Here is a 14273-nt window from a genome sequence, read left to right as displayed (position 1 = left end):
GAGATAGTGGAAATGCTGGTGTGATGTCACAAGTAAGTGAGTAAGCTGTTCAGAGGCCGTGCAGCCTGTAGGGGATTTTGGAGGAGCAGTGTTGAGATTGACCACAGGAAGATGTTGCAGGGAACAGTGAGAGTGGTAGCCTTGGTGAGAATTGGGTGCAGTGGCAGAGACTGGGTGAGTCTGCTGTACTGGAGAGAAAAATGTAGCTCCTCCCCTAGCACAGCAGAAAAGGTCACTGACATTCCTAAGACACTGCTAGCCATTCCTCTGCACTGTGGGGATGGCAGTGACCCAGGTGGCAACTTCAGACCAGGCTGCCATTCTCTAGTGTCGTGGCCTACTCTATTCATCCTCTGAGAAAAAGGTACTATCTCCCCCTTCTCAGACATTGTTGTAAATGTCCTTGACCAAGCAGGGCAGCTTCAAAATCTCAGTGCTTGCCGAGTTACATCGCTGCATTTTAAAGGTGGCACAGGGATGCTGGTCTTTAAGCTGATCTCTGCAAGTTGTTCCAGGTACAGCATGTGGTAAGATGGGGATAGAATTGGACATGAGAGACACCATGGGTGAGGTAGGTAGACAATGAGGCATATTTGGTAAGGAACAGTGACCTAATCAGACCTAATCTGATTAGGTCTCCCAGTGGAAATGCATCCAAAGAACTCAATGTACCCCAACTTAGCCATGAAGAGCAATATTCAGGCCAAATTGTTAACATTCACAATCGTAGTGGTCAGATCTCTGAATTGTTTTCTACACATTGTATAACTGCATGGGCGGCATGGTGGCTCAGTGGTTAGCACTGCTGCCTCACAGCACCAAAGACCCAGGTTCGATTCCAGCCTCGGGTGACTATCTGTGTGAAGTTTGCACATTTTCCCTGTGTTTGTGTAGGTTTCCTCTGGGTGCTCCAGTTTCCTCTCACAGTCCAAAGATGTGTAAGTCAGGTGAATTGGCTCTGCTAAATTGCCCATAGTGTTAGGTGCATTAGTCAGAGGGAAATGGATCTGGGTGGGTTACTCTTCGGAGGGTCGAAGGTTGGGCTGAAGGGCTTGTTTCCACACTGTGGGGAATCTAATATAGAAGCATCACTGGCTGTTGTTGTTGCCAACCAGTGCTGGATATTCTCCTACAGCTACCAAGATGGAAGCAGAATAGCAGGGCTCCTTGGGGCTCCTGTGCCTGGGATTCGTCTACTCCTATCTGCTTTTTTTTGTTCTTTTGCTCTTTTTCTGTTTCTTTTATTTGAAGTCTTTTGTGGCAGGGTCATTGGCATCGGCACAGCAACGAGAGCAGGCTGTGCACGGAATGGCTGCAGCCTCTTGGCGGTCTGAGGCAGCAATGGAAGTGGCAGCAAGGTCACGACTACTTCAGCGATCAGGGTCAGCAGTGGTGGCGGCAAAGCTCCTCCCAGTGATCGCAGTACATGGCAGCAGCAGTAGAATACGACTCCTGCCAGTGATCGATATGAAACTTACAGGCTGGTCGAACATTCCATACACCCTTTTTGTGATGGAACTTGAAGATGTGGGCTGTTTTCTTTCATTTAAGTTCTGTTTTATTTTTCCTGTTTTTTTAATGTTGGTTTTGTGACCAAGATGGTGCTGGAGAATGGTGACTTTGTACGCTTTTCACTGTACTCTTCAGGACTGAACTGTACAAAGAAACCAATTGACACCTTTTAAAAAGCCCACATCGCTGAAGGAAATGATTCACTGGGTTTTTCAATTTTTATTAAACATAGATCAACAGATGGCATAGAGTCGCTAATCATTCATATTCTGGCTCTATGTCTTGCTGAAATAACAGACCGTAATTAAACAGCTCAATTAATGCTTATGTCATGCTTCACAGTTTGGTTTGCCTCTTGGTTTCTGGAAAAGTTGAAGCCAGTTTCCGGGTGACTTGTGTTTTTAATTTTAATCCAAGCCATTTCAATTCCAGGATGGATGATTTTGTGACAGTTTATATTTCTGCAGTGCAACAATGGTTTTGAGGAAGGGTCTAGCACCAGTTTCCTGTACTGCGCCTAAGAAAATATAAAAAGGAATAATATTAAAAATATTTGTTTTGAAAGTAATTACTTGAGCTCATTCAAAACATCCATATAGAATTTCCACTTGCAAGGCATGGTATGAATGTGGCAATTTGGTAGTAACATTGGCCCTAACTTAGCTCACAGCCTGCATGGAACCCAACAGCCCACACCCCAGGAGCCAATGACCCCCAGGACCATGATATCCACATCTCAATCTGCACCCAATCCTCCTTTCCACTGGACACAATCTCCCTTCCCCAACTCCGCATCTGACCCCACTGCCTTGCTGCCAGTCCTGATTCCAACACCAGCCCATGGTGAACACCTTCTCAAATAGTAGTAACAAAACAGAAAGCAATGAGGTTGAACACATTGAAATGTTCAAATAGAAATCTCATTAGAAAGAAGAGCAGAACTGTCAAGGCTGGAATACTTGGAAGAGAACTGGCTTAAGTAAAAGCAAAATGCTACAGTGCTGCAGATCTGAAATGAAAACAGAAAATGCTGGAGAAACTCAGCAGATTTGGCACCATCTAAGGAGAAAGACAGACAGAGTTAATGTTTTGAGTTCAAAAAGACCCTTGAAAATTATATCAGACTTGAAATATTAACTTTGTTTCTCCCTCCACAGATACTGTAAGACTGACTGAATTTCCTGAGCACTTTCTATTGTTATTTCTGATCTCTAGCATCAGCAGTACATTGTTTTTATTCTAAAAATTTCTGCTGGGAGACAAGCTATCTCGATAGTCAATGTTTTTTCTGTCTTTTGTGGGGAATCAGAAGATAATTACTCACTGCAGTATTCTTAACTTATGACCTGCTCCTGTGGCCACTGTATTTATATGGCTACCCCAGTCTGTGTCTTGAGCAACATTAAGTTCTAAGAGCAATATCTCACTCTGCTTGGACCAGCATAGCAATTATTCTTTTCCTGAAGATGTGGAGGTTCCTACTAGTGAACCAACTTCAGCAATTGATCAAAATGATCATAGTTGATTGGGTGTGTAAATATTCTCTGGATTGTGAGCTCAGCAACACGAGGGAAGATTGGCTACAAAGTCACATGAAAGCTACATCTTGGCTTCAGAACCAAAATGACTACATACAAGGTGTTGGGACAGAGGTGTAGTGGTTAAAGTTCTTAAGGATCTTCTGACAACAGGTCACTGTCACCATGGAGTATTCCTTACAGCACTGGCTAGAGAAAAGGATGCTGAATATTTTGGCATTGTAACTGAGTTGGACATCGGCGTTGTACAGCACTGTCTTCTAGTTGCTTACCTCACAGTCTACGTTTTGAGAGTTTTGTATGTAGTGGTAGCTGTTGAGATCACTGAAATTCTTGACTGGGTGGTTGAACTATAGTCAGATAATAATTCACCATATTTTCTCTATTTAGGAGAAGGGGTCTGAAACCAAGGCTCAGTCAGAACACTGGAACTAGACCTTTCTGAAGAGGATTCATAGAGTCATACAGCACAGTCCAACCAGTCCATGCCAAATTAAACTGGTCCCACACACCTGCTCTGCTCCTGGCCCATATCCTTCCAAACCTTTTCCTAATCATGTACTTATCCAAATGTCTTTTAAACATTGTAACTATACCCACATCCACCACTTCCCCTGGAAGTTCATTCCACACATGGGCTACCTTCTGTGTGGGGGAAAATAAAATGCTCTTTGTGTTCTTTTTAAATCTTTCTCCTCTGACCTTAAAAATATGCCTCCTAGTCTTGAACACCACCACCTTAGAGAAAAGACACCTGCCATTACCACTATCCTTGCCCAATCATGATTCTATAAACCTCTATAAGGTCACCCTCGAGTCATGTTGGACATAATGCTGTTTCTCTCAACGTAGGTTCTGCCTGACTTGCTGAGTTTCTCCAGCAATTTCTAATTATCTTTCAGGGGTGAAATTGGGACAGGAAATATGCTACGTTTTTCTTATTACTGTAATGCATAGACCAATAGATTTGTACATTATTTCCCTGAAATGACACGAGAAAAAAAATTCAAACCAGTATGCAAACCTCTTTGCCTGAAGGCAAATTAATTATATCGTAACTTCTTCCTTGACAGATCAGAAAACCACAAAATAATTATCTTTCCAGTAAGTGGAATGTGCTTTTACCAAATAATTTATGGCAAACAATCTATATCAGTGCCATGTCGATCATGTGATGAAAATATATCCATTATTCATGGTTGATCGAATTGAGAGATGTTCCTGAAAGGTGTCCCACCCTATTATTAACTTTATGATTTATGATGGTGACATGAACACAAATGTAATTTCTCTATTGCCAATATAAACAATCTCCCAGATTTCAATACGAAAGGTTTTCTAGCAGCACTAAGCAGACTTTTGTCAATTCCCAGGTATAGAAACATAGAAATTAGGAATGGGAGTAGATCATTTGGCGCTTTGATACTGCTCTGCCACTCAGTATGATCATGGGCATTCAGCACCATCACAGACATTGTTGCCATCTCCAATCACTTGGCTTTCTCATTGACTTCTTTGATGAATGCCACATGAGTTGTCTGGGCAAGGGCCCACCACTGCCTGGCCCTGGTTAACTGACAGTGAACTGGATGTGAATGTAGGAGGTATGGTTAGTAAGTTTGCAGATGACACCAAAATTGGAGATGTAATCAACAGTGAAGAAGGTTTAATTTAGAAAAATGTGAGATGCTGCATTTTGGAAAGGCAAATCAGGGCAGGACTTACACACATAATGGTAACGTCCTCCGGAGTGTTGCTGAACAAAGAGACTTTGGGGTACAGGTTCATTGTTCCTTGAAAGTGGACAGAATAGTGATGAAGACATTTAGTATGCTTCCCTTTATTGGTCAGAGCATTGAGTATAGAGGTTGGAAGGGAATGTTGAGGCTGTACGGGACATTGGTTAGACCACCCTTGGAATACTGTGTTCAATTCTGGTCTCCCTGCTATAGGAAGGACGTTATGAAACTTGAAAGGGTTCAGAAAAGATTTACAAGGATGTTGCCAGGTTTGGAAGGCTTGAACTATAGGGAGAGGCTGAATAGGCTGGGGTTGTTTTCCCTGGAGCATTGGGAGCTGAGTGGGGACCTTATAAGTTTATAAAATCATGAGGGACATGGATAGGGTAAATAGTCAAGGTCTTTTCCCCAAGTTTGGGGAGCCCAAAACTAGAGGAGATAGATTTAAGCTGAGAGGGAAAAGATTTAAAAGGGAACTAAGGGGCAGCGTTTCCACACAAAGGTGCTAGGTGTATGGAATGAGCTGCCAAAGGAAGTGATGGAGGCTGGTACAATTACAATATTTAAAAGGCATCTGGATGGGTATATAAATAGGGAGGAATTAGAGGGGTATGGGCTAAATGCTGGCAAATGGCACTAGATTAATTTAGGATATCCAATTTGCATGGACGAGTTGGACTGAAGGGTCGGCTTCCATGCTGTACAGCTCTGTGACTGTATGACATTGTCTGCATAGCACCATTTCTACACAAATATTTCCCTCAGTGTAAGTTATGCTCTTTTAGCATTGAGCAGCAAAACTAGCATTTTCCACATTATCTTCAAGGAGTATAGATCCCAATATTGCCATTTAGTAATATAGTAATCAGTAGATGGATTAAGAGTTAATTTTGAGCTATTGAGATTACAGTTATTTACTTTTCACAGCATTTTCGTATAGAGTAAGACAAAGAAGACAAACCACAGTCTTTGCTTTTATCCTCCATGCTTCTATTCTCAACCCAAGGATCCCATTAGCTTTTTTATCAACTGTTTCAACTTGCCTGGTCACCAAGAATTATGTACTTGGTCCCTCTGTTCTTAGACTCCCCTCCAAGTTGTACCATCTATGTCTGTATTGTGTCTCGACATTTCTTCTTTTTTGTGTAACATTTTACATTTCTCTGCATTGAAATTCATTTGCCAGGTGTTTGCCCATTTAGCCAACTTGCCAGTGTCCCTCTGAAGTCACTCAGCATCATCCTCATAATTCACTATTCTCTGTAACTTGGTATAATCTTCAAATTTAGAGATTTTGCCCTCAATATTCATCTGCAAATAATTCTTGTAAGTCAGAAAAAGTAAGGCCCCATCACCGATTCCTGGGAACATTTTCAACCTGTCTCTAACCCATCAATACTGCTCTATGCTTCCTATCTTTCACCCAATTTCTAACCCATGTTGCCAAGGACCCACCAATCCCAAACATTTCTAATTTGCAAACCAACCCCTGCTTTGTGACATCATATCAAATGCTTTCTGAACGTCCAAATAAACAATATCCACAGTACTATCCTCATCCACTGCCTGTGTTACCTCATTAAAGACCTCAATTACATTTTTCAGACATGATCTGTCCTTGACAAAGCCCTGTAAACTGTCCAGTATTAACTTTTTTTTCTCTAAGCGCATATTTGCCTTATCCCATATTATGATCTCCATCAGTTCTCCCACTATTGATGTCAAGCTGACAGGTCTGTCGTTTCCTGGGTTATCCTTTGTCCCTTTCTTAAACAATGGTGCCACATTTACAATCTTGCAGTCCTCTATGAATAAAACTGTGTTCAGAGAGGCTTAGAACATTTCTGTCAAGGCTCTGCAATTTGCTTCCTAAACTCTGTCAGCAATCTAGTTGCATCTAGATGTAACTACATCACTAACTGAAATGCTGTTAGCCTTTTTAGCACTTTTTCTTTATCACTATACCACTCAGTTGCTCAATACTCACATTTTCAACTGGGCCATTGTCACCATTTTCTAATTTGTAAAGGCAGAAACAAAATACTTATTTAGTACCTCTACCATACCCTTTGCTTCAGTGAACAGTTTACCTGCTTGTTCCTGATGTGCCCCACTCCATCCTTCACTAATTTTTTTACTATTAATACATGTGAAGAACATTTTACTATTTGTTTTAGTGCTGCCTGCCATCCTTTCCTCATGCTTCCCTTTAGCCTTCCTTATTCCAGTCTTAGCCTCTCTCCTGCATTTAAGATACTCTTCCTGATTTATATTGCAATTATTATTCCGATTTGCATCAAATGTTTCCTTTTTTTTTCATTATTTTCTCATCAACATACTTAGTCATATACCTTTGGATACCCTGCATTTATTTCTCATGAATATGTACGTGGGTTGTACCTTATTCATCTCTCTTTTGAAAGTCTTCCATTTTTCAAACACTATTTCATCCATCAAATTGTGTTTATAATCAACCAGCTCCAGTTCAACTTTTAGAACCCTAAGATTTGCCCTTTTCCAGCTTGGGATCTTAATCCTTGGCTGATCTTTAACCTTTCCAGTTTCATATTGAACCTTATTACATGGTTTATTTCCAAATGCTCCCCCACTCTATCACGTTCTCCGCTTGGCCTGCCTCATTTCCTAGGAACAGATTCAGTATAGCTTCCTCCCTGATGGGACTGGAAATGTACTGTTCCCGATAGTTCTTATGCACAAAATGCTGGAATTCTTTCCCTTCTGTATCCCACTCTCCACCTTTCTCCCAATCTACCCTAGGTAAATTAAAATTTCCAACTTTCACAACCCTGCTTGTCCTACGGGTTTCCATAATCTGCCAACAAAATGCTCGTTTCTACTTCTTCCCTATTATTTGGAGGTCTATAATAAAAACTCAACAAGGTCACTACCTCCTACCTGTTCCTCAGCTTCAACCATATTCAATTCAGAAACTGCATCTTAGTCAAGGACAATGATATTACCTTTGACCAATTCCTCCCCTTTTACTCACCCTGTTTCTACTATAACCATTATAATCCAGGATATTAAGTATCCAGCCCTGTTCTGGCTTTAGCTATGTTTCTATGTCATATCTCCCAAGAACAATTCCTGCTTCCAGTTCTCTAATTTTGCTCACTATACTCTGCACATTTACACATATGCAATTCAACCCTGCCATCATCTCTTTAACCCTTGCCTATTGGAAGGTGACCATTTCTTTGTTCATTGTCATATTCTGGCTTCCATCAATTCGTTTTACTCATTCCTAATCATCTCTCTTTTGCCCTCATTGGTAGCAATCATCATTGCAGAGCTTAAGCAGTGAAGAGGAATTCTAAAAATAAAATGTTTAGTCAGTTGTCTTGGCACCAATATCAAATTACCAAGAATCTCAAGCATGAGCACTGACCAGGGCTGCTGAAACTCCTGTGTAGGCGTGTCTATGTAAATACATTGATTTCAGTCAGTATAAAATGTAGAGGTTGCAACGCTGAGTTTACTCTGCGCAGTTTGAGCCAGGATGGCGACCAAAGCAGGTGAGTCCAAATTTCAATGCTTTCTGCAAAACAAAAACATGCTCAAAACAGAATTTATTTTGTTTCCAGCTTTCTCTTCTCCCAAAATTCTGGTTTTTGTAGGGTTCATCTCTGCAAATTGAGTGCTCCTCAGTACTTAACTCAAAGGGTCATTTCTTCCATGTCAGTTGATGAATTAATTGGTACCTCAGTCTATTTGATTGTACGTGTCATCAGTCGATAATCATCCCAACATCGCTGAATGTAACCATTTTGAAGAACAACAACAAGCAGGAGACGTAGCTGGCAAGTGGAGCTGTAAATGGATCTAAATGTTATTAAGATTATTAATGTCACAATCAGTTGCCCCTGCACATGTGATCCAACTGGTAAGTTCAAATGTCATCAAGGATGGAAATGGAAAGGACTTAGGTTTCCACACTAACTGACCTGTTGGACCCTTTCCTCCAGGCTCGGATAAGATGACCAGTTGAGTTAGATGATAAGCTTGAAAGGCACCTGTGAGTGATACATTTTCACGAGAGCAGAAAGGGAAGGAAGCAGTGTAAACGTAAAGGACACCGTATTGGTATTTCAAATCTCACAAAGTGTAAAAAGATGTGAACTGGGAAATTGCTATCACTGTATCACAGAATGAAACTGCCTATGACCAAAGAAAGTTCTTCTAATCATCTGTGTTTAGAATGTAAAGATTGTTTAAGTTAAAAACATTGGCTAAACAATGTGAAATTTAACATATAATTCTATGAACCTATTATTTAAACTGCAATTCTCTCAGGTTGCCTTATGTCTACCTTCATTGCTTTGCTCATTGCTCCTTTCTTATTCCATTCTTTCTGCCTGCCTTGCTTTCTCTCTTTCAGATATACAGTATTTCCTTCACTTTCACATTTAGGGCTTTTCGCACCCAGGCACAAGTTTGAATCTGTGAGAGGAGTTATGTTTCGGAAACCTGGAAGACCAGGTTTCTGAAAAGCCATGAAAGCTTGGCTCCGGGTCCTGTTTTAATTTGTTTCTTCAGATTTTGTCACAGCAGCCTGATTGGCTGCTGAATTCCTCCTTCCAGTCAAACGGGTAAGTGTATCAGTAGTATGTAGGTAGAGATTGAAGGGAATGGAGATAGAACAAGATCGAAGGTGGTTGTGGGGGAAGGAAATGTTGGGGAAGACATCATTGGATGTACACGGGGATCATAGGCAGAAGAGATCACAGAGAGATGGAAGGTCTTGGAGGAGATCACAATTGGGCAGATTGTGGGGTGGGGGTTGGGTTGGAGTTTACAGGGCAGCCTAGGATCGCAACAAAAATAGGGGTAGCTGATAGGGTCTCTTCAAACTACTGTACCAATAAATATGAACATAATCTCAAATTCACTCTCCTATGTGCACCCCTTAGCTTTAGACTCCTTTCTAATTTACGATTCTGTCCGACTAGGATATATACTGAATATATTCAATAATTCATCCCTCAGAGCTGTCCAGATAGAAACTTCTAGGATTCACAATATCCTGAGAAGAAATTGCTCAACATTTCTGCTTTAAAGGAACAATGAGCAACTTTGAAATTAGGCCGTCCAGTTCTAGATTTGACCAACAGAGGATATATCTTTTCAGCATCAATTCTATCAAGCTTCCTCAGAATCTGAAATGCAAATGAGTTCTTTCATAAAAAAAAATAAAAAATACTTTCATAAGTACTCTAGGTGCTGTCTTACAATCATGACCATCATATTCCACTTCTATATTTCACCCCATTTGGAATGAAGGGCAACATTAATTTAGTTTCCTAATTATTTACTGAACCTGCATAAATAACTTATGTTACAAATACATAGTCATCCAGATCACTTAGCACTGCAGCATTCTGTGATAATTGTCTATTTAAATAAAATTTTCATCTCCCATTCTTCCCACTTGTCATTTTTCCTATATTCTGCTCCACTTACCAAATTGTTGGCGCTTGCTTCACATAACCATATCACTTTGGAAACTCTTTGAGCTGAATGTTCTGATACCAACTCAGCTGTTGCATTTAATGAACTTATGCATATGTGGCAAATACTTAAAGTGTCAAAAACTTGAGCCTGTTGTATAATATTTACTCATCTACCAATAAGCAAGGACAGAAAACAACAGGACCCTAATGATCTAACAATTGATGGATGCAGATTTTTTTAACTGGAAATCCAGGTTACACCAGACACGACTAAGTATGGTATTCACTACGTGAATATTCTTTTGAAAGGATTTTAAGTTGGCAAATCAGTCTGATTGATGGGCTAGTATGAACATAGCAGTTAAGATTAGAATTAGGACATTCAACCCAAAAGCCTTCTCTGCCATTTGATAAGATCATTGCTGATCTGAATATAGCCTCAAATTAGCTGTCTACTCGAGAACACTTTTACTCACTTGTCAACCCTGAATATATCTCACTCAGTCTTAAGATGAATGTTCTAATACAGAAACCCTACAGAGCAAGCCACAGTTGGGGGAATGTAGCCTATAGCTGCTCAAGAGACCTTTAGGGGAGTCAATCTCCAATCTAAGTGAGTCTGACATCCAAACCTGCAGACACGTTTTGGAAGCCCTATTGGGGTGAGTGGAGTTTGTTCTAGATACAAAAATATTGCAGGCCAATGTGGAGCACTCCTCCTGGGCCATAAGCCAGTGCTGGAAAGGCATTCCCCCAGAGCTGTCTTTCCCTCCTATGAACTGTTGGGATCCTGAGAAACATGGGTAGTTAAGTGTGTTAGTAAAGTTAAATATAATGCTCATGCCCTTATTATAATAATTAAATATTCACCTGCTTTCAGAAGCAAGTTAGTTGGCTGCACCTTTACTATCTTCCATTAAAGTTGAAAAGGGGCAGATGAGAAGGGTCATGTTTGCAATTTCAAAAATATTTATCTCACTAGACTCATACCTACAGGAGGTGAAAGTTCACCTCATACTCTCCCTAGTACATACTGTCTGGCTTTCTCTCTGACCCTTGAGGAGTGTCTTACCCTCTTGGCCTGTTACACTTTCATATTCTTTGTGACTCCTGTAATGTTTGTCTCACTCCCATGCTCTATCTTGACTTTCTCACTCTAACCTTTGCCCTATTGGCATCCTTTCCTGTTTCTTGCGTTATGCCTCTCATAAAAGTTTGCATTGTCACCCCCTTGACTCTCACCTGATTCTTACACTTTGTGTCTTAATTTTGATTTTGCAACTGTCTCATAATTTTTAATGCTGTTTGTTTTATAAACCTTAGGTTCTGTCTTGACTGCAGTCATTTTTTTAGCACTGAGTGCTGCAAACTGTGAAGAAGAAATCGGGAACATGCATATGTTAGATTTACATGAAAGAACCACAAGAAGTTTTGGAAAAAAACCCTTATCAGGTTAGTATAGGGGATTCTGCTTTGTCTTTGTGGTCAATATTTTTTCTTAGGGACCCTGTCATAAGCTCTGTTAAAAGCTTTTTTACGCAATAGACTTAAGCTCTCTCTCCCTGGCACCAATCAAAGCTGATATCAGTGTGTTTGACACATTAATGTCACATCTGACTTTGATATGAAATTGTAATCCTATATTCCTAGATTGTCTCAGTAACATCGCCTGATTTGATCTCTGTCTCCACTGCTCTGCTGCTGAAACCCTTATTCGTGTCTTTATTACCCTAGATTTGATGGTTGTAATGCACTCCTTACTGCTGTATCCACCATAAACTGGAGGTTATCCAAAACTCTACTTGCCCTGTCTTAACATGCACCAAGTTTTGATTTTAAAATTTGCATCAATGTTCCCCTTGATTTGGACTCTTGGGCAGCCTTTGTTTTAACAGTGCCAAGATCTGGAATTCCCCTCCCTACAGCTGCCTGCCTCATCTTCCTCCTTTGAGACACACCTCCTCCACATTTGGTTTTTATCTTCTGTCCTGCTTTGTCTTTTTTTCTCCTTCCTACATTCTGCCTGTCATCTCCAGCTTCACACTTGTATGCATTCCCCTACTCTCTTTCTTACCTCTCTCCTTGAGTCACTTTCTTCGTGACTCCCAGCAACTTACTTCACCCATTCCTTCTGTCCCTTTCCTTTATCCCATCCACATTTTGTCCTTTTCTCTCTTGATAGCTTCCTTCTTTTATCTCCATCTCTCATCCTCTTTCCTCATCTCTTCCTGCTTTCATCCACTTTCCTTTGCCGTGACCTTCTATATGCTAGTTTTCTTCAAATCTCATCTCATGATTAAATCAATAAAACAATCTTCCATATTGCAGGTTATCCCACGGATTGCAGCAAAGTCAGGGGTAAAAGTGGAGTTTACATTATCCAACCCACCGGTTCCATTCCAATTGTTGTCTATTGCAACATGAGGACAGACGGTGGTGGATGGACTGTGATTCAAAAGAATAACTTTCCTTCTAAAATTACCTGGACAGAATACTGGACAGCTTACAAGTATGGTTTTGGCAACGTCCTTCAGGATCACTGGTTAGGAAATGAATATATATATGACATCACAAGTCAGGGAACCTACAAAGTAAAATTCCTGCTGTTAAGCAAGCACAACAAGAGCAGTTTTGCTGAATACGATCTATTCTCTATAGGGAATGAAACAAGTGGTTACAGGCTGCATCTAGGTGGATACATGGGAAATGCAGGCAATTCAATGGTGTCAACTTCGAGCAGTGTTGTACATGATAACATGAAGTTTTCAACATTTGACCGAGACCAGGATAGGTCACGTTTAAACTGTGCACAAATTAATAGAGGAGCCTTCTGGTATAATAACTGTCGCTGGGTTAACTTGAATACACGTAATATGTATTGGAATGGTTTCTGCAATGGGTGCCGGTCTTCTGAGATTCTCATCAAACCTAATGATGTGTGTAGCCGGACATATTTACACAAGTAGATTAAAGCTTACACACTCCTGGTGATCCTTCAGCTTGGGATAGGTGTTTCTTGTGGATTGGGATTGATCTATATTCGCTTTTGGGGAGCTGAGTTTCTGTGTGAAATGCCAAATTTACAGTAAAGTGAAGCTAAACTTGTGAAATGGTACCTGGCTGTAACTATATTACTTAAAAGTCTAGAAATCCTCACAAACAAATACGCCTAAGGTCACCCTCAAGTTTCAACCAATCTCGATCCATATTTTGAGATGCAGAGATGCCGGTGTTGCGCTGGGGTAGACAACCACGACACCTGGTTTTAGTCCAAGAGCTCTTCACCTGAAGAAGGAGCACCACAAGAAGAAAGCTTGAGATTTCAAATAAGCTTGTTGGACTAAAACCTGGTGTTGTATATCTTCTGACATATTCTGAGAAGTTACAGATTCTTTTACAGCATTTATAACAGTTGTCAAAAGTTTTAACACATTCAAAATGCACTGTTACTTTGTGACTGTTTATTTTTGTCACCATAAAGGAAAGGGATAAGAATCTGGATTGAAATATACAATAATATGCAAAAATGTAAAGAGCTACATACCTATTTACAAAACTGTATTTCATTCTGTTTAAAAATGATTAAAATGATTCTAATTATAAAATCTACTTAAATTTTTGCTGATAGTTTGAATGCAATTTTCTATGGGACTGGAATACAAACAAGGATTAACTGCTGTTAAAACCGAGTCATTAAAACAGTGTGTTCTTTATTGATGACATTAAATTGATAATCTCTCTCAAAGAATACATAGAATAGCTGATGTCAGGAATGGAAACACATCACATTCACAGATGTGGGACTTTTGAGATTCCCATCATGTGCAATGTCCCAGATGGACACCACTCAATTCTATTCAGTTACACAGATTTATTTATACAACCCAAATTACAGCACACCAAAATCTGTTGAACAATGTGAAAATAATAGAAAAGGAGCTAGAGGTATAAGAAATGTCTCATGATTTGCAATAAGCTGCTCTTTAATGGAGGTCACGGGAGGCTCTCAATGG

The 14273-nt window shown here is 40.2% G+C and overlaps 2 protein-coding genes across 4 annotated transcripts in view; one reads left to right on the top strand and one right to left on the bottom strand.

Moving 5' to 3' along the window:
* Nucleotides 1–1751: 1751 nt before the first annotated feature.
* LOC148141898 (phosphatidylinositol-3,5-bisphosphate 3-phosphatase MTMR4-like) overlaps nt 1752–14273 on the bottom strand; it is a 100518-nt gene continuing 87996 nt past the window's right edge. The window contains exon 18 of one of the 2 annotated variants that reach the window (XR_015752373.1): nt 1752–2029. The gene's annotated coding sequence lies outside the window, so the exon portion shown is untranslated. The remainder of the gene's footprint in view (nt 2030–14273) is intronic. The other variant, XR_015752375.1, reaches the window with a different exon arrangement.
* Nucleotides 8295–13726, top strand: LOC148141899 (fibrinogen-like protein 1-like protein). Of its 2 annotated transcripts, none has more exons than XM_087977459.1 (3): nt 8295–8325; nt 11584–11712; nt 12589–13724. In XM_087977459.1, the coding sequence occupies exons 1-3, from the start codon at nt 8310–8312 to the stop codon at nt 13224–13226; spliced, it is 783 nt and encodes a 260-aa protein (XP_087833585.1). In that variant the 5' UTR covers nt 8295–8309; the 3' UTR covers nt 13227–13724. The 2 variants fall into 2 exon arrangements, with proteins under 2 accessions (XP_087833585.1, XP_087833584.1); XM_087977458.1 differs by lacking the exon at nt 8295–8325 and adding an exon at nt 8612–8693 and having other exon boundaries at nt 12589–13726.

The sequence above is a fragment of the Chiloscyllium plagiosum genome, unplaced genomic scaffold (assembly GCF_037043375.1).
Source record: "Chiloscyllium plagiosum isolate Xiang-an unplaced genomic scaffold, Cpla_swu_hap1 HiC_scaffold_31, whole genome shotgun sequence".
NCBI lineage: Eukaryota > Metazoa > Chordata > Chondrichthyes > Orectolobiformes > Hemiscylliidae > Chiloscyllium > Chiloscyllium plagiosum.
The sequence above is the reverse complement of the archived record's forward strand: the minus strand, read 5'-3'. Positions and strand labels throughout refer to the sequence as shown.

Excerpts from the sequence above, each read along its gene's own strand:
- LOC148141899 (XM_087977458.1), top strand. The coding sequence starts at position 8,627 with ATGGATCTAAATGTTATTAAGATTATTAATGTCACAATCAGTTGCCCC. Across the intron at positions 8,694-11,583 it reads CTGCACATGTGATCCAACTG|GTTCTGTCTTGACTGCAGTC; the intron begins GTAAGTTCAAAT and ends TATAAACCTTAG. Across the intron at positions 11,713-12,588 it reads TGGAAAAAAACCCTTATCAG|GTTATCCCACGGATTGCAGC; the intron begins GTTAGTATAGGG and ends TCCATATTGCAG.